The 19,210-nt window shown below is 39.4% G+C and overlaps 1 protein-coding gene across 1 annotated transcript in view; it reads left to right on the top strand.

Annotated features, from left to right (window-relative positions):
• GFRA1 (GDNF family receptor alpha 1) overlaps positions 1–19,210 on the top strand; it is a 144,858-nt gene that overhangs the window by 112,410 nt on the left and 13,238 nt on the right. Inside the window, exon 7 of the mRNA XM_074908459.1 lies at positions 2,443–2,621. Coding sequence (XP_074764560.1) covers positions 2,443–2,621 — 179 coding nt within the window. The remainder of the gene's footprint in view (positions 1–2,442; positions 2,622–19,210) is intronic.

The following is a 19,210-nucleotide window of genomic DNA, read 5'->3' as shown; positions in this document are numbered from 1 at the left end:
CCTGAACTCCTGGTCTTTCTTGCACCTCTGTGTGTAGTTGTCTAGAAATTCCACTCTAGAGTTGAAAAGACTTTTGCAACAGATGTTAAATTGAAACTAGAGTGGAATTTTTGATTTCAAAACACAGGTGTGAAAATACAAGTGAAAATTCCAGTCTGTTTTAATTAGTCCCAATAAAGACAAACATTGCATTGTTTTCTTTTTGCATGTATTAGGTAAAGTGTTTCTTTATGTCAACATTGTTCTGCAGAATATGGGTTTATATCAGAACTGTGAAACTGCCCTAATCTCAAGAAAGCTAAAAATACAAGTTAATAGGCCCCAATAAGTTATATTCCACCCTAAAATGTGGGGCAGTATATTACCTTGCTTGTACTTTTATCCTCTTTATTGGAAGATGTAAGTTCACTGGTAATACTGCAGTGGTCCTAATTGCTGTCTCTCCAGTTAGGGTTTGGCCAATCTTAAATTCTAGAAATCCAGCTTTAGACTTTTATTTTAGCCACTGTGAAAGTGAATGTCCTGATATTCAGTTACGTACTCTAGAATTCCTGCTGAACTGAATGGGATTCAGTAAATCTAGCTATCTGTTCAAAGGATTTGTTCACACCTGCTTTATACTGCAGTAAAAAGAATTGGCAAGTGAGAGGAAAAACTGTGAGTTATTTAATAAAAATTATTGAAAGGACCTTTACTAGAGCAGTAATACACTTAAAGCACCTCCTTACAGTCATTTTTTTGAAATATATTTGAAATATGTATGAAAATTATATTTATATAAAATATGCATTTAAAGTATAATTTATATGTTTGAAACTTTCCAAAAATATGAGGAGAGATGGAACACCTCTCCTATGAAGAAAGGCTGAGAGAGTTGGGGTCATTCAGCCTAGAGAAGAGAAGGCTCCAGGAAGACCTTATTGAACCTTTTCAGTACTTAAAAAGGGCTTCTAAAAAATGTCTTCTAAGATGCTTTAGCAGGGCCTGATGCAATAGAACGAGGGGCAGTGGTTTTAAACTAAAGGAGGGTAGATTCAGACTAGATATAAGGAAGAAATTTTTTACAATGAGGGTGGTGAAACACTGCAACAGGTTGCCCAGAGGGGTGGTAGATGCCCCATCCCTGGAAACATTCAAGGCCTGGTTGGATGGGCTCTGGGTAACCTGATCTAGTTGAAGATGTCCCTCTTCATGGCAGGGGGGGTTGGAGTAAATGACTTTTAAAGGTCCCTTCAAACCCAAACCATTCTGATTCTGTGATTCTATCATAGAAGATCTGAAGTTGGAAGGGACTCCTAAGGATCATTGAGTATGATTCTATGAAATAATTAAAGAAGACTAACTGTAAAGACCACTTTTAGTTAGAAAACTGGAAGGGCTGCATGTATTTCTATGACCCTTCTTGCAATAATAGAAACAAAGGGTTACTGTTAATTTAGGAAATCATAGGAAAATATTGCTTTATACATCGTCTTATTCAGGTAAAACCAAGAAAAATATCGTTCTGCTCTTCCCACTTTGTCTCCATCAACCCAGCTGATTGTGGTGCTTTTTACAAATTATTTTTTTTATTTTGGAGGTTTTTTTTTTAATTTACAAATAATTTTTTTTATTTTTGAGTTCTCATTTTCAGATGAGAATTAAATGTAAATTATTTCATAAGGCAAGGAATACCACTGAGAAGAAGTATTAATAACTTCCACATATTAGTCCCTAATGAAATTGTTTGATTTCTTGTACAAAGAATTTGAAATAAGAAATCCCTAAATCCATGTTGAATCCCCAAAGACCTGATTAAAAACTGTTTTTCTATTTGTTTATAAAAAAACCCAACCAATTTACTCTTGCCATAAACACACTCTTTAATCCCATGAAACTGTGATAAGCTTTTTAACTTTTATATTCTAAAGTTTTAGTTTAAGCATGCTTCCCTCACCTAATTATGCAGATTTCAGTTGAAAACTGTAAGGAAAAGATTGTCTTAGTTAAACCATTTTGTAGTTACAGGCATATTAGTTTTACTACAAGAAGCTATAAAAATAAATTAATATTTTGCGTGCTCTGTTTTTAGTTCGCTATGTAACATCACCTGCCTGAATTAGGACATAACATTCAAACTGTATTTTAAATCTTGAAAGTAAATTTTTGAGGCTTTTGAGTGGTAACAAATATGATTACAGTAAGTCCTAGAGCTTTTGTCAAGAATTACTGGGAACATTACAAAGAAGAGACAACACCAGATAATTATGTGACCCCAGACTCTCAGTTCATGTTTCTGATATGTTAAAAATTAAGACACATTTTCAAGCATAAAAATTGGGTTTCTATAAATACACATTTTCAATGGAATAATAATAATAATGATGATGATGATTGAAAAGACAGCTCTGCTTTCTTCCATTTGTTTAGAAATAGAAAATTGTCTGTAATTTGTTTTTACAGAAAATGCAATTCAGGCCTTTGGCAATGGTACTGATGTGAATGTGTGGCAGCCAATCTTACCAGTACAGACCACTACAGCCACAACTACAACAGCTTCCAGATTTAAAAACACAGGTTCAGAGACCACCAACAATGAAATACCCACCCACAATGATTCACCAGCATGTGCAAACCTGCAGGTAAGAGAGTCTTGTACTTACTGCAGTGTGTAAATGAAAGCTTTTCATATATGTGTATGCAGAGTAGTCTCCTGCTGCATAGATACCTGCTTAAATTGGAGTATCTGTTTATTCCCATGTTGTAGTTACAAACTGGATATATTATAAAATATCAGACACTCTTATTTTAAATCAGAAGCATACGTATTTCAAAGTCGACTTTATTACCTCTCTGACTCAGAAACAGGGTATAGTATTTAATTTGTTATCACAGGTTTGGATATGAATGTGGCATTCTCCAAAGCCTGCCAGGATATGTCAGATTAAATTAATCCTCTGAGTAATCCAAATGCAGAGGGAACTCTTAATGTCAGTTAGCATGTCCTGCTGCCTTCTTTCTTATATTACTGGAAGTAAATTTAAGAGATTTTTTGGCTGAGTAGGTCTGGATATTAGAGAACATATGGTGCTGCAAGCTACATGGTGAAGAAGCTGGACAAAGGTAGAAATTATTTTTAATCATTTGTTTTCCTGAAGGGGGTCAAGGTTGTGATGAGACTTTGGCCAATGGCTGTAGCGATTTTCTTTGACACTTCAATTAGGATATTCATGGTGCAGCATTGGTTCTGGATTTAGAGGCTCATCGCTTGCTGAAGGTAGTGTATGCGGCTCTTAGTTTGAAGAACTCGGGCAGGAGACAACTCCAAAATCAAGGCAGGAAAAAGGTAACAGGAAATGTAAACTGAAAACATCTTTAGGCCAGATCAGAATCTGGGGTTATAAAAATTTCTGGTGGTTTAAATGCAAAATTAGGTAAGAGATAGATCAGCTGGGCCTGTTAGTATTTGTCTTTACAGAAGGAAAATTGTTATGTGACACAAATGAAAGTGTCCACATTTTAAGGTCTCATCTGGCATTGACCTTTTTTTCCTGAATTCCCCAGCTCTTCCACACTTGTAGCATTCACATTTCACATATAAAAAATTGATTTTCTGTTCTTCATATTAAACTGTGTCAAACTTTCCATGTTCACTAAAATGGAGAGTTCATATCCCTCAGAAATGTATTTTGCTTTTTAATTTGTCCTGTCCCACTCTTTCACCTTCGTCCTTTACTAGTTTCTCCATTTATTTTGCATTGGCAAATTGGTTATGAATTAACTCATTCAGAGGCATTATGGAGTCACAAAGTGTATCAGGTTAATGGTAGATGGTGTTGAGTTTAGGTCCTTCTGTTTTAATTCTGTTTTTCATATCTGTGCATTCATTATTAGTTCAGCTTTCTAAGTTATTAATGAGAGGGAGATAGTTGTAGGCATATATTTCTATATGCAGTAGTCATTTGACCAAATAGAATATGCTAAAAATAAACATAAACTTTTAAACTTGAAACTTGGAATATCTTGCATTTAAAGCAAGACCTTGATGGGATATTATTCATTCTCTTCATGTTATATTAAAGAGTTATTTTATGGGAGAGATCACATTTTTCTTCAGTGTTTATACAGTCCCCTATAGAGCAAGGCCTCCAGATGCTACCAAAGTACACATGATAAATAAAGAACTGAAGAAATGACAAGTGATCACAAATCCCACTGGATCCAGTTTGATTTGGAAATGTTCCTCAAGCCTGAATAGATGTTCCACTGCGTTGAAAATGAATGAAATTCTTCCCGGTCCTTGCTCCTGTTACTCTGGCATTTTGAAGACACATCCCACATGAGTTTATCAGCACTGGTTTAAAGTTATGTTACAACTTCAGGTGTACCCCTGGTGTACTTGACACAAGAAGTAAAGGTCTGTAGGGAAAACAGTTTCCTTTAAATAAATGATCTCTGCTGTTTTGTAGAAACTACAGATAAATCTGCACTAAGAGGTCACTGAAGTTATGTGAATCAAGCAGTTTTGTTCTTGTGAAGTACAGCGCTGTGGTGTTCACTAGTCCCTTGAGTCAGAACCAAAACACAAAAGAACAAAGCTCTTATATTTTAATGCATTTTTTCAAAAAATAACTTACTAATAGAGCCAAAACAAACCCACAATTTTTAAAAAAGCAACCTGTGTTTGCTGGACAGTATGGTGCCACTTTGCATGTGAGACCTAAACCTCAATGCAGATTTTACAAAAGAACTGGAGGCATTCATATCACACTTGCAGAAGGGTATTCATTCCGAGGCTCTCCTCCCATGAAAAATATGCCTTTATAGTATTATCAAAACATGAAATAGTCCGACCAAAGGCAATCTGAAGGGCTTTGTTATATGCTTTAGCAGTTGAGCTGAAAGGTTTCAAAAAGGCAATATAGCCTAAACTGTGAAAAGTAGAATGAAAAGCATTAGTCTCAGCACAAAAAGACAATGGCAAAGATGGGATAAGGAAATGATTATTGAGATGCTACAAGGCTGCCTATCCTAGTTAGTGGGTTTAAAAACACAGTGAAGAAAGAAAGAGCAGGAAGTGATTGATTAGTATAAATTGCCGTAGAAATGAACAAATACTAACCTCCTGGGGTTGTAAATACAGGGCACTAACCCAGCCTGCAGAGTGTCACTGGCTGAGCAATTTTGGATATGTTTTTTCCAACTTGTTCAGAATGATTGTATGAAAAGCAAGAATACACTGAATACACTAATGGTTTTGTTGCTGTTCCTTGTTCACCTGCACACATACAAACCTGGGAATTGGAAAGGTTGGGAATATTTAAAGAAAATGTGAGATACTCTTTATTTACCTGTACTCAATATTTATTTTTAATACCTGTTGAAGGTTTGGACTTCTAAATAATTTTTGCTTCAATGATGCTGTTTAGAAATTGTTCTTCATTTCTACTTACTATAGCTACAAGAATTTATACTTCTCCTATTATGGTGATATTTTCTTGTTTCAAATTGTTACAGAGAAATGTTAATTTCTGATATATGCTTATTTTATGTTTAGATATGCATGGATTTGTGTAATATACTCGTTTTTCTATCCCTAAATTAAATAAGCGCTCCATCTTTACCAGGAAAATGTTTAACTTTGTCACACATGCTATAAACTCTTTTATAAATACCTGGCTTGCAAAAAAGCTTGCTAAACACTCACCAATGGCATCCTGGCTTGTGTCAGCAATAGCGTGGCCAGCAGGGACAGGGAAGGGATCTTACCCCTGTACTTGGCACTGGTGAGGCCGCACCTCGATGGCTGTGTTCAGTTTTGGGCCCCTCACTACAAAAAGGACATTGAATGACTTGAGCGTGTCCAGAGAAGGGCAACGGAGCTGGGGCAGGGTCTGGAGCACAGGTTGTACGAGGAGCAGCTGAGGGAACTGGGGGTGTTTAGTCTGGAGAAGAGGAGGCTGAGGGGAGACCTCATCGCCCTCTACAGCTACCTGAAAGGAGGGTGCAGAGAGCTGGGGATGAGTCTCCTGAGCCAAGGAACCAGCGATAGAAGAGGGAATGGCCTCAAGTTGTGCCAGGGAAGGTTTAGTCTGGATATTAGGAAGCATTTCTTTACAGAAGGGATTGTTGGGCGTTGGAATGGGCTGCCCAGGGAGGTCGTGGAGTCCCCATCCCTGGAGGGGTTTAAAAATAGAGTTGACATAGCGCTGAGGGATCTGGTGTAGTTGGGAACCGTCAGTGTTAGGTTAATGGTTGGACTGGATAATCTTCAAGGTCTTTTCCAACCTAGATGATTCTGTGATTCTGTAATAAATAGTGGTCTTTTTTATATAAGATGATAAATTCAAGTATTTTTTGAGGTGCTTGACATCTTGAAAAGGATCCTCAGCACCACATAAAAATATTTATATGTTGTTGTGAACAAAAATGAAGGTGAATGCCAACAGTGTGCTCCTTATACAGGCATATTTTATTAAGTAATTGACATCCCTATCTTTTGTCTGATAGCTTTGCTCTAACTTTTTCTATTTATGTGACATATTTTTTTATCCTTCATTCTCAGTCGTAACTTGTGTTCAGTACGGCAGTCAAAAAATGGTTATGGTCTTTCAGTCTCATGTTCTATCACCACTGCTTGAACCGTCATGTGTGATTTGAAAGGAACAAAAGAATGAGTTTGGATGTGTACTCACACCATGTATTCTTCAAGAAAAATGCTGCTTCTGCATTTAGGAGAGAATCATGGAATTGAAAGATGATAATGAAATAAACTTCAAGTGATAGATTAGACTAGATTAGACCAATTGTTACTACATCATCAGGGGAGATAAAAAAAAATATGAGACTTTCATACTGGGTTTGCTATAATGTTTTAGAGGACATTTTGCACAAGACGAAAAGGATAGAAGTCGAGATGGTTAAGGACATTTAAGTCTAAATTTATGCATTGAAATCTATCACCTCCCTAGCTAGTTCTACACTTTGTTTTCCCACATTTATTATACATGTCTTGCCCTAGTTAACCTTAGTTCAGAGGAAATCTAAGGTTTTTGTGCTTTTGAAGAAATGTAAGCAGTGGACCCATGTAATCGAGATCCATGACCCTTCAGACTGAAGACAAGTACATTTCAGTTGGGTCCATTTCATGTGAATGTCTTTATGTACTCAGCAGCAAAATTTAAAAATTATGAGGTAGGAATTAAAAAGCTCAAACATTTGTGGGGAACAAGGAGGAAAAGAGAAATCTAGGTACCTAAATATGTCGATTCTTTCTATTTGCATGTAAGATTAGTGAGCGTTTAGAACAGATGTGGGTCATACTGCAAGCTGTTCTTCCACAAATTCTCATAATACCACATCAACTTGGAATTTTAAAAAATATCTATTACAGATTCGTAGAATCATAGAAAGTGGGTCGGAAGGGACCTTAAAGATCATCCAGTTCCAACCCATCCTGCCATGGGCAGGGACACCTTCCACTAGCCCAGGTTGCCCAAAGCCCCATCCAACCTGGCCTTGAACCCTTCCAGGGAGGGGGCAGCCGCAGCTTCTCTGTGTACCCCCACAGTAAAGAATTACTTCCTTATATCTAATCTAAATCTCCCCTCTTTCAGTTTAAAACCATTATCCCTTGTCCCATCAGTACACTCCCTCAAAAGGGTCCTTCCCCATCTTTCCTGTAGCCCCCTTAAGTACTGGAAGGTCACAGTAAGGTTTCCTCAGAGCCTTCTCTTCTCTAGGGTGAACAACCCCAACTCTCTTAGCCTGTCCTCACAGGGAGGTGCTCCAGCCTTCTTGGCCTCCTCTGGACTCCTCAAACAGGTCCATGTCCTTCTTGTGCTGGGGGCCCCAGAGCTGGACACAGCACTGCAGGTGGGGTCTCACGAGAGCAGAGTAGAGGGGGAGAATCCTCTCCCTGGACATGCTGTCCGTGCTTCTCTTGATGCAGCCCAGGATAGGGTTGGCTTTCTGGGCTGTGATTGCACACTGCTGGCTCATTGTTTTCCATCCAATAATACTCCCAAGTCCTTCTCCTCAGGGCTGCTTTCAATCTGCCCTTCACCCAGCCTGGATTTTTGCATGGGGTTGCCTCGACCCATGTGCAGGACCTTGCCCTTGGCCTTGTTGAACTCCACGGCCTGTCCAGGTCCCTCTGGATGGCACATCCCTTCCCTCCAGTCTGTCACCGCACCACACAGCTTGGTGTTGTCAGCAAACTTGCTGAGGGTGCACTGTCCCACTGTCCATGTTGCTGACAAAGATGTTAAACAGTGCCGGTCCCGATACCGTCCCCTGAGGAATGGCACTCGTCACTGCTCTCCACTTGGACATCAAGCCATTGGCTGCAACACTTTGAGTGCCACCATCCAGCCATTTCAATATCCACTGAGTGGTTCATTAAATTCATGTCTCTCCAATTTAGAGACAAGGATGTCGTGTCATGTGGGACAGTGTCAAATGCTTTGCAGGAGTCCAGGTAGATGATGTCAGTTTCTCTTCCTGTATTCACCAACACTATCACTGTCATGGAAGGCCACCAAATTTGTCAGGCACAGTTGTGTGAAGCCATGTTGGTTGTCACCAGTCACCTCCTTATTTTCTAGGTGCACTAGCACAGTTTCCAGGAGGATCCACTCCATAATCTTGCAGGGCACATAGGTGAGACTGACTGGCCTGTAGTTCCCCAGGTCTTCCTTTTTTCCCTTTTTAAAAATGGAGGTTATGTTTCCCCTTTTCCAGTCAGTGGGACTTCAACAGAAAACCATGACATTTCAAAGATGGTTGATAGTGGCTCAGCCACTTCACCTGCCCGTTCCCTCAGGACCCACGGATACATCTCATCAGGTTCCATGGACCTGGAGCACTTTCAGGTTCCTTAGATGGTCTCAAACCTGATCTTCTACAGTGAGTGTTTCTTCATTCCCCCAGTCCCTGCCTTTGCCTTCTGCGACTGGGGCGGTGTGGCTGGAGCACTTGCTGGTGAAGACTGAGGCAAAAAAGTTGTTGAGTACCTCAGCCTTCTCCATATCCTGGGTAACCAGGTCTCCCATTTCCTTCCAGAGAGGGCCCACTTTTTCCCTAGTCTTTCTTTTATCACCAATGTACCTACAGAAGCTCTTCTTGTTGTCCTTGACATCCCTGGCCAGATTTAATTCCATCAGGGCTTTAGCCTTCCTAACCTGATCCCAGCTGTTCAGATACTTTGTCTGTATTCCTCCCAGGATATCTGTCCTTGCTTCCACCCTCTGTAGGCTTCCTTTTTGGGTTTGAGCTTGTCCAGGAACTCCTTGCTCATCCATGCAGGCCTCCTGGTGTTTTCATCTGACTTTCCTCTTTGTTGGGATGAGCTTGAAGGAGGTGATCCACTTGGATATTAACCAACTTTCTTGGGCCCCTCTTGCCTCCAGAACTTTATCCCATGGTGCTCTGCCAAGCAGATCCCTGAAGAGGCCAAAGTCTGCTCTCCTGAAGTCCAGGGCAGCAAGCTTGGTGTGTGCTCTCCTCGCTGCCTGAAGGATCTTGAACTCCACCATTTCATGGTCACTGCAGCCAAGGCTGCCCTTGAGCTTCCCCTTCCCCACCAGCCCCTCCTTGTTGGTGAGAACAAGGTTCAGCATAGCACGTCTCCTCACTGGCTCCTCCATCACTGGGAGAAGGAAGTTATCATCAGTGCAGTCCAGGAACCTCCTGGATAGCTTATGTCCTGCTGTGTTGTCCCTCCAACAGATATTAGGGTGGTTGAAGTCCCCCGTGAGGGTCAGGGCTTGTGAATGTGAGGCTGCTCCTCTGTAGAGGGCCTCATCCACTTGGTCTTCTTGGTTGGGTGGCCTGTAGCAGACCCCCACTGTAGTGTCACCAGTCCCTACCCTCCCTTAATCCTGACCCATAAAGTCTTGTTCCACTCCTCATCCATCCCCAGGCGAGCTCCATGAACTCCAGCTGGTCAATTACATAGCAGGCGACCCCTGCTCGTCTTCCCTGCCTGGCTTTCCTAAAGAGCCTGTATCCTTCCATTCCAACACTCCAGTCATGGGAGTCATCCAACCATGTCTCCATGAAGAAAATAAGATTGTAGCCTTGCAGGTGTGCATATGTCTCTAAGTCCTCTTTTTTATTTCCTGTACTACGTGCATGTACACAGGCATTTAAGTTGGACTGATTCATTGGCTGGCATTCCTTTGTGCTGCTCTTCAGGTGCTCTCCTGCTGACCTGTGATCCCGCTCTGGGCATCTATTGCATTTATTATGGCAAGTCTTAGGGCAAAAAGAGGAGACAGGGCTCACGGTTCTCTAGGAGACCAGGACTTAAACATGACTCACAGGCTGAAAATGACTGTGCTTTTTCACTGGTAGATCTATCTTTTGCAGATCTTCAGCACTGTGTAAGGATCTGCTAATCTGGTGCTTGAAGTACTGTCTATAATTATTTCATGTAGCTTCCCACATGCTAAATATTATTATTATATTAAAGCATTGCGTAGGTGTTTGAAGAGGGTTAAAAGCTTCAGTGTCATGTTCTGAGGATGAAGACACAGCAGGTGTGGAGCATCATGGACTGATAATTGGGTAGTGGGTGAAGATAAACAGGAAACATGGGCAGCATGTAGGTGTGTTGTTGATGAGGTGGTAGTACAACTGCTGAGACAAAGTATGCTGGAACAGAGACAAAGGGAATTTGATATATCCCCTGAGCATAGTATTAACTCACCCATACACCTGGCACCCTCTTTCCCCCATCCCTTTACACAGCCTCTGATTTTTCTGTTTCTTCTTTGTTTTGTGAAAAACAAACACTGTCCTTTCAAATGCTCTGCCCCCTCTGTCCCATGGGAGAAGTTGTACTTGGACCTCTTTCTCCAGGCATTGCAACTATGGAGAAAATTATAGTCTGGGGCAAGAGATGGACAGGAATATAAAACTCTAAATGCTGTGTCAGAACAAAATAAATGAAAAAAAAAAAAAAAAAAAAGAAGAGAAAAGAATATTGACTAAATGTTTCATATGAAAAGATTTAAATTATCTCCTGTATTTCCAGGATTAGCTGACATGATGGGGTCAACCTGCTGGTACAGGTGATTTAGAGAATGCCTATTGGCAGCTTTTCTTCTGAAAAAGCAAGATCTTTAATTTGCTTCAGTAGCAGTTCTGTTGTACCTAAAGAAGTTTTGTGTGCTTGCATGTTCAGATTAAAATCCAAGAGCCAGGGATAATTTAAAGTTTCATCTTTAATCTTGTACTTCTGATTTCGGGAGCACTGAACAAAATTCTATGTTTTACCAAAACAGAGACCGCTTTGTCCATAGATTTCACTGGCATTGATTTCAGTGAAAATAATCCTTGTTTGCTTCAGATTTGTGCTGGAGCGGGTCCTCAAAAAATGTGGATATATAAAATTCCCTGAGACTGTCATTTACTTCATGACTCTTGCACCTTTCAGACAGAACCAGAGAAGGTGAGGTCACCATGAGCAAGGATCAGGTTTGGGTTTTTGGTCTGTATGGCAATCTTGGTGTTCATAGGCCGGAAAGTGGTCGGCAGTCCACCCGCATTAGCGTGCAAACAGTGGACCTCAGCTGCTTTGCAGTGAATGTATACATACAGATGTACTAATGGTATGATTGTGTAGACTGCTCCTACTTGGAGCAAGGCAGCACTTGGGTACTTCCCCATCTTTGCCAAAGAATTTCAGGACCACACAAGATAGATCATTTTCAAGCTGTTTGAAATCATGCTGAAGTTCAAGATCTGATTAATACAGCTGATTAATTTCTAAGAACAGAGAGTCTTTTGCCTCTCTTTTGAACATCAGAGGAACAATTTGAGGATGTAGCCAAGTATCATACCCTATAGGCTCAGATGTATCATATTAGTGTCAGCGTTGCTATGAGACATCAGCCATCAGTAGTCAGTAGAAAATTGTTCTCATTTAGGAGCCTTGGTTGAACTTCTTAGTTGAACATCAGGCCCCCTTGCAAGGTCAGTCATGATTTCTGGAGTAATATACAGGCTGAAAATCTCTGACAGTGTAACTCAACACATCTCTGTATTATCAGCAGAGCTACACAGATGTACATGGGTTAGCATTTAGTCTTCTTGGCATGTAAAACTCTGTAAGACTGGACTATAATGTTCAGTACTCTGATGAAACATTTTTAATGCTGAAAGTTGAGTGTAATAAACTTCCATTACTGAAAGACAGCAAAATGATTTATTTTGCATATTAGAATTACAGTTTAAATTATGGTTTTTTGATTAGCATGCTTTTCATTATACTGAAATATTGTGCATGTATACTGCTGGAGAGCATAATACTTTAGAATTATTTCATCAATGATAAAATATTTTACAGTTCATTTTAAAAAAAGTTTTAATAGTCTGAGCATCTTTAGTGTATTGTAATAATACAGCACTTTATAGCAGACTGTAAAACTCCAGACTACAGTTTTAGGAATCATGCAATTTTGTTTTATAGTTTAATAATTGTTCAATTGAAAATGAGTATGAGGTTACTAAAAACCAATTTAATGACTTACAAAAATACAACTTTATTAAAATGTACTACACACCTTTACAGAAAATTGAAATTTCTATGGACAGATTATAGTTCTTATCCTCAGAAAGAATTCTGCAAATTATTGGTAGTAAAAGCAGATGTAGCATTTCCCCTAAGCCGCAGTTGTTTCTACATTTCACATCAGTATCTTCTTACAGGAATATCCACAAAAATACAAAGTGCTAGAATAAACCGGAATCAGAAAATTGGATCACATCAGATAAGCCAAATCAAACTATTCATAGCCCATGTTATTACTTTATGTGGTTCTTCATCATATTAAAGGTATTCCTAATGTCAGCCAACTTTGGTTCTCAATCAAATATCTAGTCCATCATGTTTTCCCTTTTAAAACAGATAGCTCACTGTAGTCTGCAAAACCAGCCATAAAATGGAGTACAGTATTATATTTTAATTTTAAAGCATAACTACTACTAATAAAAATTCTAGGTCATTGTATTGTGATGGTAGATGTTTAATCGTATTTTCTTTGGAAGTATAGTTCATAATATATTGTGCGTTTATGGGACTTGACAAAGTGCTTTGTTTAAGACGTAATGTTTGCTGTTAGCAAATATTAGGTTTTAGCCATGACTGTTGAAGTGAAAGTAACTCCGGTAATGCCAGCAGGCTGACCCTGTTGCAAAGCAAGTGCAGGCAAAAGCGATCATGCCACCAGGTTTCTAACAGAATGGAGAACAAGAATAGAATCCTTGCAGTCTTTGGTACTTTTTTATTTTAACTGGAATAAGCTTGTAGGAGTCCTAGTTATAGACCAGAATCCCATCATACTACTATTCCACATAATGAAAAGTTACTCCTGACCTTAAAAACCCAATGAATTACAGTTAACTTCAGTGAAGCTATGGACTCATAGCCTCTATTTATTCTGAAAACCACACAGTGTATTTGAGTGCTCTGGAAACAATAAATATTTTACTATTATAAATTATGTTAATGCACTGTGTTACCCTCAGAAAGTATAGCCATAGAGATACATGAGGAAAACCAAAGTAAAAGACTGGTACTATCTCAGATAATTGATACAGTCGTCAATACAGAGATGTTTCTTTCTAAAGCATGAAAATAGCTTGGCAGTTGCCAGAATAGATCAAAATTTAACAAATAAAATCTTTACCAGATGTTCCATTTTTGCAAAGAATTGTTATTTGCAAGGCAAGCAAAAGGATTTCACGAGACTTTTGTAGTTGAAATGTATTTTTAAACTCTCTTATTGAAGCAGGTATTGAAGTTTTCTGTTTTGTATTGTGACAGTTTAAGACAAATGACAATGTGGAGGCTAAATAATTTTGGATAGCAAAGCGTTTTAATCACAGATGCATACAGTTTTATGAATTAGGTGCCCTCTCCATCTTGTGGGAGGATGGTGCATAAGGGGTGAGAAGTCAGGGAAGCAGCATAGCAATTTGTTGCACAGCCTCCTCATTCCATGGGGGAGAAGGCCTGCTCCTGGAGAGGGACCCTGATTCATTGTGCACACTCCTGGTGCAGGGTTGCGAGGTTGCCTCGTCTCTTGTCTTGCTCTCTGAAATCCCCAGAGGTTGGAGAAATGGTCTCAGATTCTGGAGCAGGGTTGTGGGACTGTCTGCCCCAGTGTCTTTTCCTAAAATCTTTGTTCCCCAGGATTTTTATGAGTGCTTGGATATATGAGTGGGTAGAGAAGAACTCATGGATAACTACTGCATTCAGATTGTGCTATAATTCTCTGATTTGCCATCACCCTTGTTGACGCTTGCAGTCTGCTTGTGGCCGACACTTCTGGACACTTTTACACTTCTTAATGATTAACAGGTTGTTTGCATAGATTAGCTATCTATTTCCTAGAGTACTCCAAACCTATGCTGTTGATTGGGACAAGTGGTTGTGATTGTATTTTGTCTACTGCTACAGCGAAGTGTCAATTAAAGTTCATGTCTTATGCTCACAGCTGTGTTTGATCTATTTTCCTTCCAAAATAACTTTAAAGATAAGAATTGGGTAGTATGCAGAAGCCACTGTCTTCTTGTAGTATGTCCTGAGCAGTTATCAGACAAATCGTGCTTTCCACAAGCCTCAGGAGCCTTGTGCACATGTTTACATGTCTATTAGTAGTTACAAGTGTTCACATTGCGTTATTGCTGGTTTTACCTGGATCATTACAAAGAGTAGAGATACAACATTTGAGGAAGGTGTATGAATTTGAGTACTCTAGTGCTCAGAAAAATAGAAGGGATAACCTGACTTTACCCACTGGATGAAAATGGGCTTGAAGGCATTTACCATATTATCTCCTTTTATACATCTTGCAGAACATGCCAGTTGTGGAAGTGGATGTGGCAGCTTTGTTCATCCTCTTACACTCAGTCTCATGGCAACAGTACTTTCCCTGGCACAGAACTGTAACCTTTCCTCTGGAGGTCTAAACATCTCTGCAGTACCAGCAAAGAAAATCACACTGCTTTTAGAGAGATAGATTCCCTTAAACTCATACATGGATAACAGCTCTAAACACAAAGATCCTTTTAAAGCACCTTCGTGTACTCTTGGAAACCCTCCCTTTTGGAAATGATAGAAATTAAAGAAATACACTGTTTTATCAAGGAGGAAAATTCCCGTTTGGCAAGGACTATGTATATGACATGAGTTGCTAGATTATTAGTCTCAATTTACTGGCATATCTACACCGTCTCTGAAACCTCACTTCCAGTTAACCATTAGTCTTTATTAGATCCTTTTCCTATCTGTCCTCTTTTTTTTTTTTTTTTTTTCTTTTTTTTTCTTTTTTTTTTTGGTCCTTTCTTCTTGCAGATCTATTCCATAACCTTTGGCAGTCAGCTGCCTCATAGACTTATTCCGGTATGAAATTTATCAGGATACATTTTTCTAGATTTCCTCTAAATGCAGATTCAAGGGAAAAAAAAGAATGCACAAGGCTGAGCTGGAGGGATGTTGAGCCCATATGGTACAGGAGGAGTCACTATGCCATCAGTGGCTTGACTGCACTGAAAGCTACAGTGGGAAAGGGGCTGGGGCTTGTGGACATACTGGAGTGTAATTAAGAGGTTGGAGTAGGTCTGTATTTTGATTTGGGAAAAACGTCTGAGGCAACCCTGCTTCCTTATCATTGAGTAAAGAGGGTACAAAACCAACTACTCACTAGAGATAAGCCTGGGTGCAGCACGCTGATGTTTGAGGGATGGTGTGCTGGCAGTCCTTCGGTCTGCCATCTCAATGGAGGTAGGGGCTGGAGATCCATGCGGCAGCAAAGACAGAAGGGTTATTGATGTGTTAGAAATGATGGAAGCACCTGACAGTTGTCAGGTACTCAGCACTGATGAGGCCACACCTCGAACACTGTGTTCAGTTTTGGGCCCCTCACTGCAAGAAAGACATTGAGGTACTGAAGTGTGTCCAGAGAAGGACAACAAAGCTGGTGAAGGGTCTGGAGCACAAGTCCTGTGAGGAGCAGCTGAGGGAACTGGAGAAAAGGAGGCTCAGGGGAGACCTTATCACTCCCTACAACTACTTGAAAGGAGGTTGTAGCAAGGTGAGTGTCAGTCTCTTCTCCCAAGTAACAAGTGATAGGACGAGAGGAAATAGCCTCAAGTTGTACCAGGGGAGGTTTAGATTGAATGCTGGGAAAATTTTCTTAACCAAAAACGTTGTCAAGCATTGAAACAGGCTGCCCAGGAAGGTGGTTGAGTCACCATCCCTGGAGGTGTTTAAAAGATGTGTAAATGTGGCACTTCGGGATATGGTTTAGTGGTGGGCTTGGCAGCGTTAGGTAAACAGTTGGACTCAGTCATCTTAAATGTCTTTTCCAACCTAAAGGATTCTATGGTTTATGGTATGTTTATGCACATAAAGTCATTTGAGTCTAAAGAGGCAATCACACGACCTAATAAAATCCTGCTTTTGTTCATACACTTATAAAAATGGAATATCTCCACAGTTGTGTACATTGCAATTATTCTTAAGTGTATGTTGTAATTATCAGTTACTCTTATATCTATACATCATTCTTTGATATTTCTATGTAACCTATGAATTAATGTTCTTAAAAAACAAGCTACACAGGCTTGCAGTTATTGTGTGGCAGGTATGATCAAAAGCATTTCAGTAATAATAAAGAAGAATTTTTAGAAGTAGTTTTTTCCTTGTAACCAGCAGCAAATGAAATATAGAAAAGCCCAGTGGAAATTAGAATACAATAATAAGTAATCATTCTAAATCATGAATTGGTGACAAGGCAGCGTATCTGCAGAAAGGGTATACTGTTGAAGAGCTAAAACTTGGAACCTTTTCTGTAGCATGCCTAAATTTTTCCAAGTAGTCAAAGCAAGTTTATAGGACAGAAAATGAAACACAGTCTTTTAACCAAATTGGCTAACATATACTCTTAATAAAAAAACATTAGTGATAGCAAAACATCTGAACAGAAATGTATTTTTGTTCTGCTTTTAACCTGTCTGCTCATTTTACTTATAGTTTTCACTGTACACCAGTAATCAAATAGTGGAAATAAATCACACCCTTTATCTCCTACTTACTTTTTATCCATGTGACTCCTAATCAGCTGTCTTACCTGAATAATAGATCTCTACATTACCCTCAAACCATCTACTCTACAGCATTTTTCAACTTGTTATTGAGTTCCAGAACATGAGACACTGTCACCCATTTCAGGTCCTGCCTTCAAAATCAATAGGAGTTAAAAATGTTTATTTTAGTCTGTACTCTGGAGGAGAGCCTAACTATTTCATACCAAATTGTAGTTGTAATCAGTGGACTTTGCCTAATAATCCCACCTCAGGTTAAACTCTCCTGCATGCTTAGTTCTTTCTGTGAGCCACAAGTAAACAGACTGACTGTTGTGCACAATGTGGGATATTTTTTTCATAGGTTCACTCAGCATGTGTCCTCAAGAATTATAGGATTATCCTCCCTCACGTCTTTCTTAAAACAGAATTAGGTATTCAGGGCAGTAATTTGCTAAATACTGCATTACATGGTACTACTTTATTTTTCCAGATTGACATTTTCAGAAGCCTCAAGTTGCCTCTAATTCAAGGCTAGATATGCATTACCGCATACACATAAACATTTGGATGTACTGAATTCATGCTCAGATTTGAAATGTGTGCATTCAGATTTGTTATGTACGTGGCAGATAGGACGTATACCAGGTTGGATCTAAATAGCTACCTGCAGCTGTAAGTACCTAATTTGTGCAGAGAGTTGGATAAGTGGGTATATAAATTAAGTGTGCATGGATGAAAGCAGAGCAGTTACAAGTATGTGTGAAAAGCCGTTCCTGAATTTGTGTCTGACTTTGTGAACTTTTTCATCAACAGTGTTTAGTATGTTTTTAACAATGGCTTGCCCTCCTCTAGAACAAGTAGTGCATTAACAGTTGCACGTATCCAAGTTAAAATTCTTGAAGACCACTATATAATAAATTCTGTCAGTATGCTATTTTTTCTGTACATTCAATCACACTTGCACTGTAATTATCTGGTTCTGAGGGCAAATTTAGGGATCTGTTCCTTCAGGGAGCTAACTGCCTGTATACGGTTTCAGAAGTCAAATGCAAATTCAGAAGGAAAAATTGTCCCTTTTTTTGTATTGATTTTGAATTTAATTAGTTTGAGAAATTCTTGCAAGTATTTGCAGAATCATGGTCTCATCAAGAGTTGGCCTAACCCTCATTACTTTTGATTAAGATTTTCTGATTATTCCTAATGATTCAGTCTCAATTATTTGCAGATGAGACATTCAGATGTTATAGGCACAACTGAAAAGTTTTAGATAAAAAAACACACCCGGACTATACCCAGAGAACAGCTTCATGAGGATACTTATGAATCATTAATTAAACAGAGGCTTTTCACCTTCAGGCTGATGTCTCAGATACAATGTTGTATTTAGTAGCAGTACAATTCTTTGATAAATGCTCTTAGTGAGAGATTTCTGCTCTCTGGAGCTGAACTTGTCACCCTGGGTCCACATCACTGGGACAGCCCCTAAAATACAAGTCATGCTGGCTCATGTCAGTGTAACAGGAGACTGGTCTCTGCTGTTTCATGAACATTTAAAGAGAGTAACTGGCAAAGCTGCAGCTCCAAATAATCTCCAAGCCAGTGAGATGCATCTGCTCATATATGCTCTGCAAGTCCTCATTCATCATCTGCTGCCCTTTGTTATGTGCAAAGCCTGTTGTAGTGCAATTACATTCACCCATGCACAGCATATCAGAAATGTGATGTCCTGTGCTGTTCAAGTGGTCATTGAGTGTGAGCAGCATAGTGATATCCCAGGTCCCTCGTAAGGATGCTGTTCTCAAATACTAGAGAGGCTAATCCCATCTTGGCCACTGAACATGGCATCTCTTAAACCCATTAAATTCACTTCTCAGTGGGACAGCTCAAGACACTAGTGCAATATCAGTGCTGGTGTGCATATGCAATATACATATGTTAATATACAGTAGACGTGGTCTGCATTATACTCATCCCTCATCTCTAGTAATGCTGTCTTAGTTCAAGAAGCTATATTGTTGATGTAGTTAACACACACCCTGATGTTTTGTTTTTTTTTTTTTTTAAATGCTTCCTCTTTGGAAACTTGATGACAATGTATTGACACTGAAACTCACTAGCAAGGCAGAGCTGATGC

Source organism: Athene noctua, chromosome 5, assembly GCF_965140245.1.
Source record: "Athene noctua chromosome 5, bAthNoc1.hap1.1, whole genome shotgun sequence".
Taxonomy (NCBI): domain Eukaryota; kingdom Metazoa; phylum Chordata; class Aves; order Strigiformes; family Strigidae; genus Athene; species Athene noctua.
This window is presented reverse-complemented; position numbering and strand designations above follow the sequence as displayed.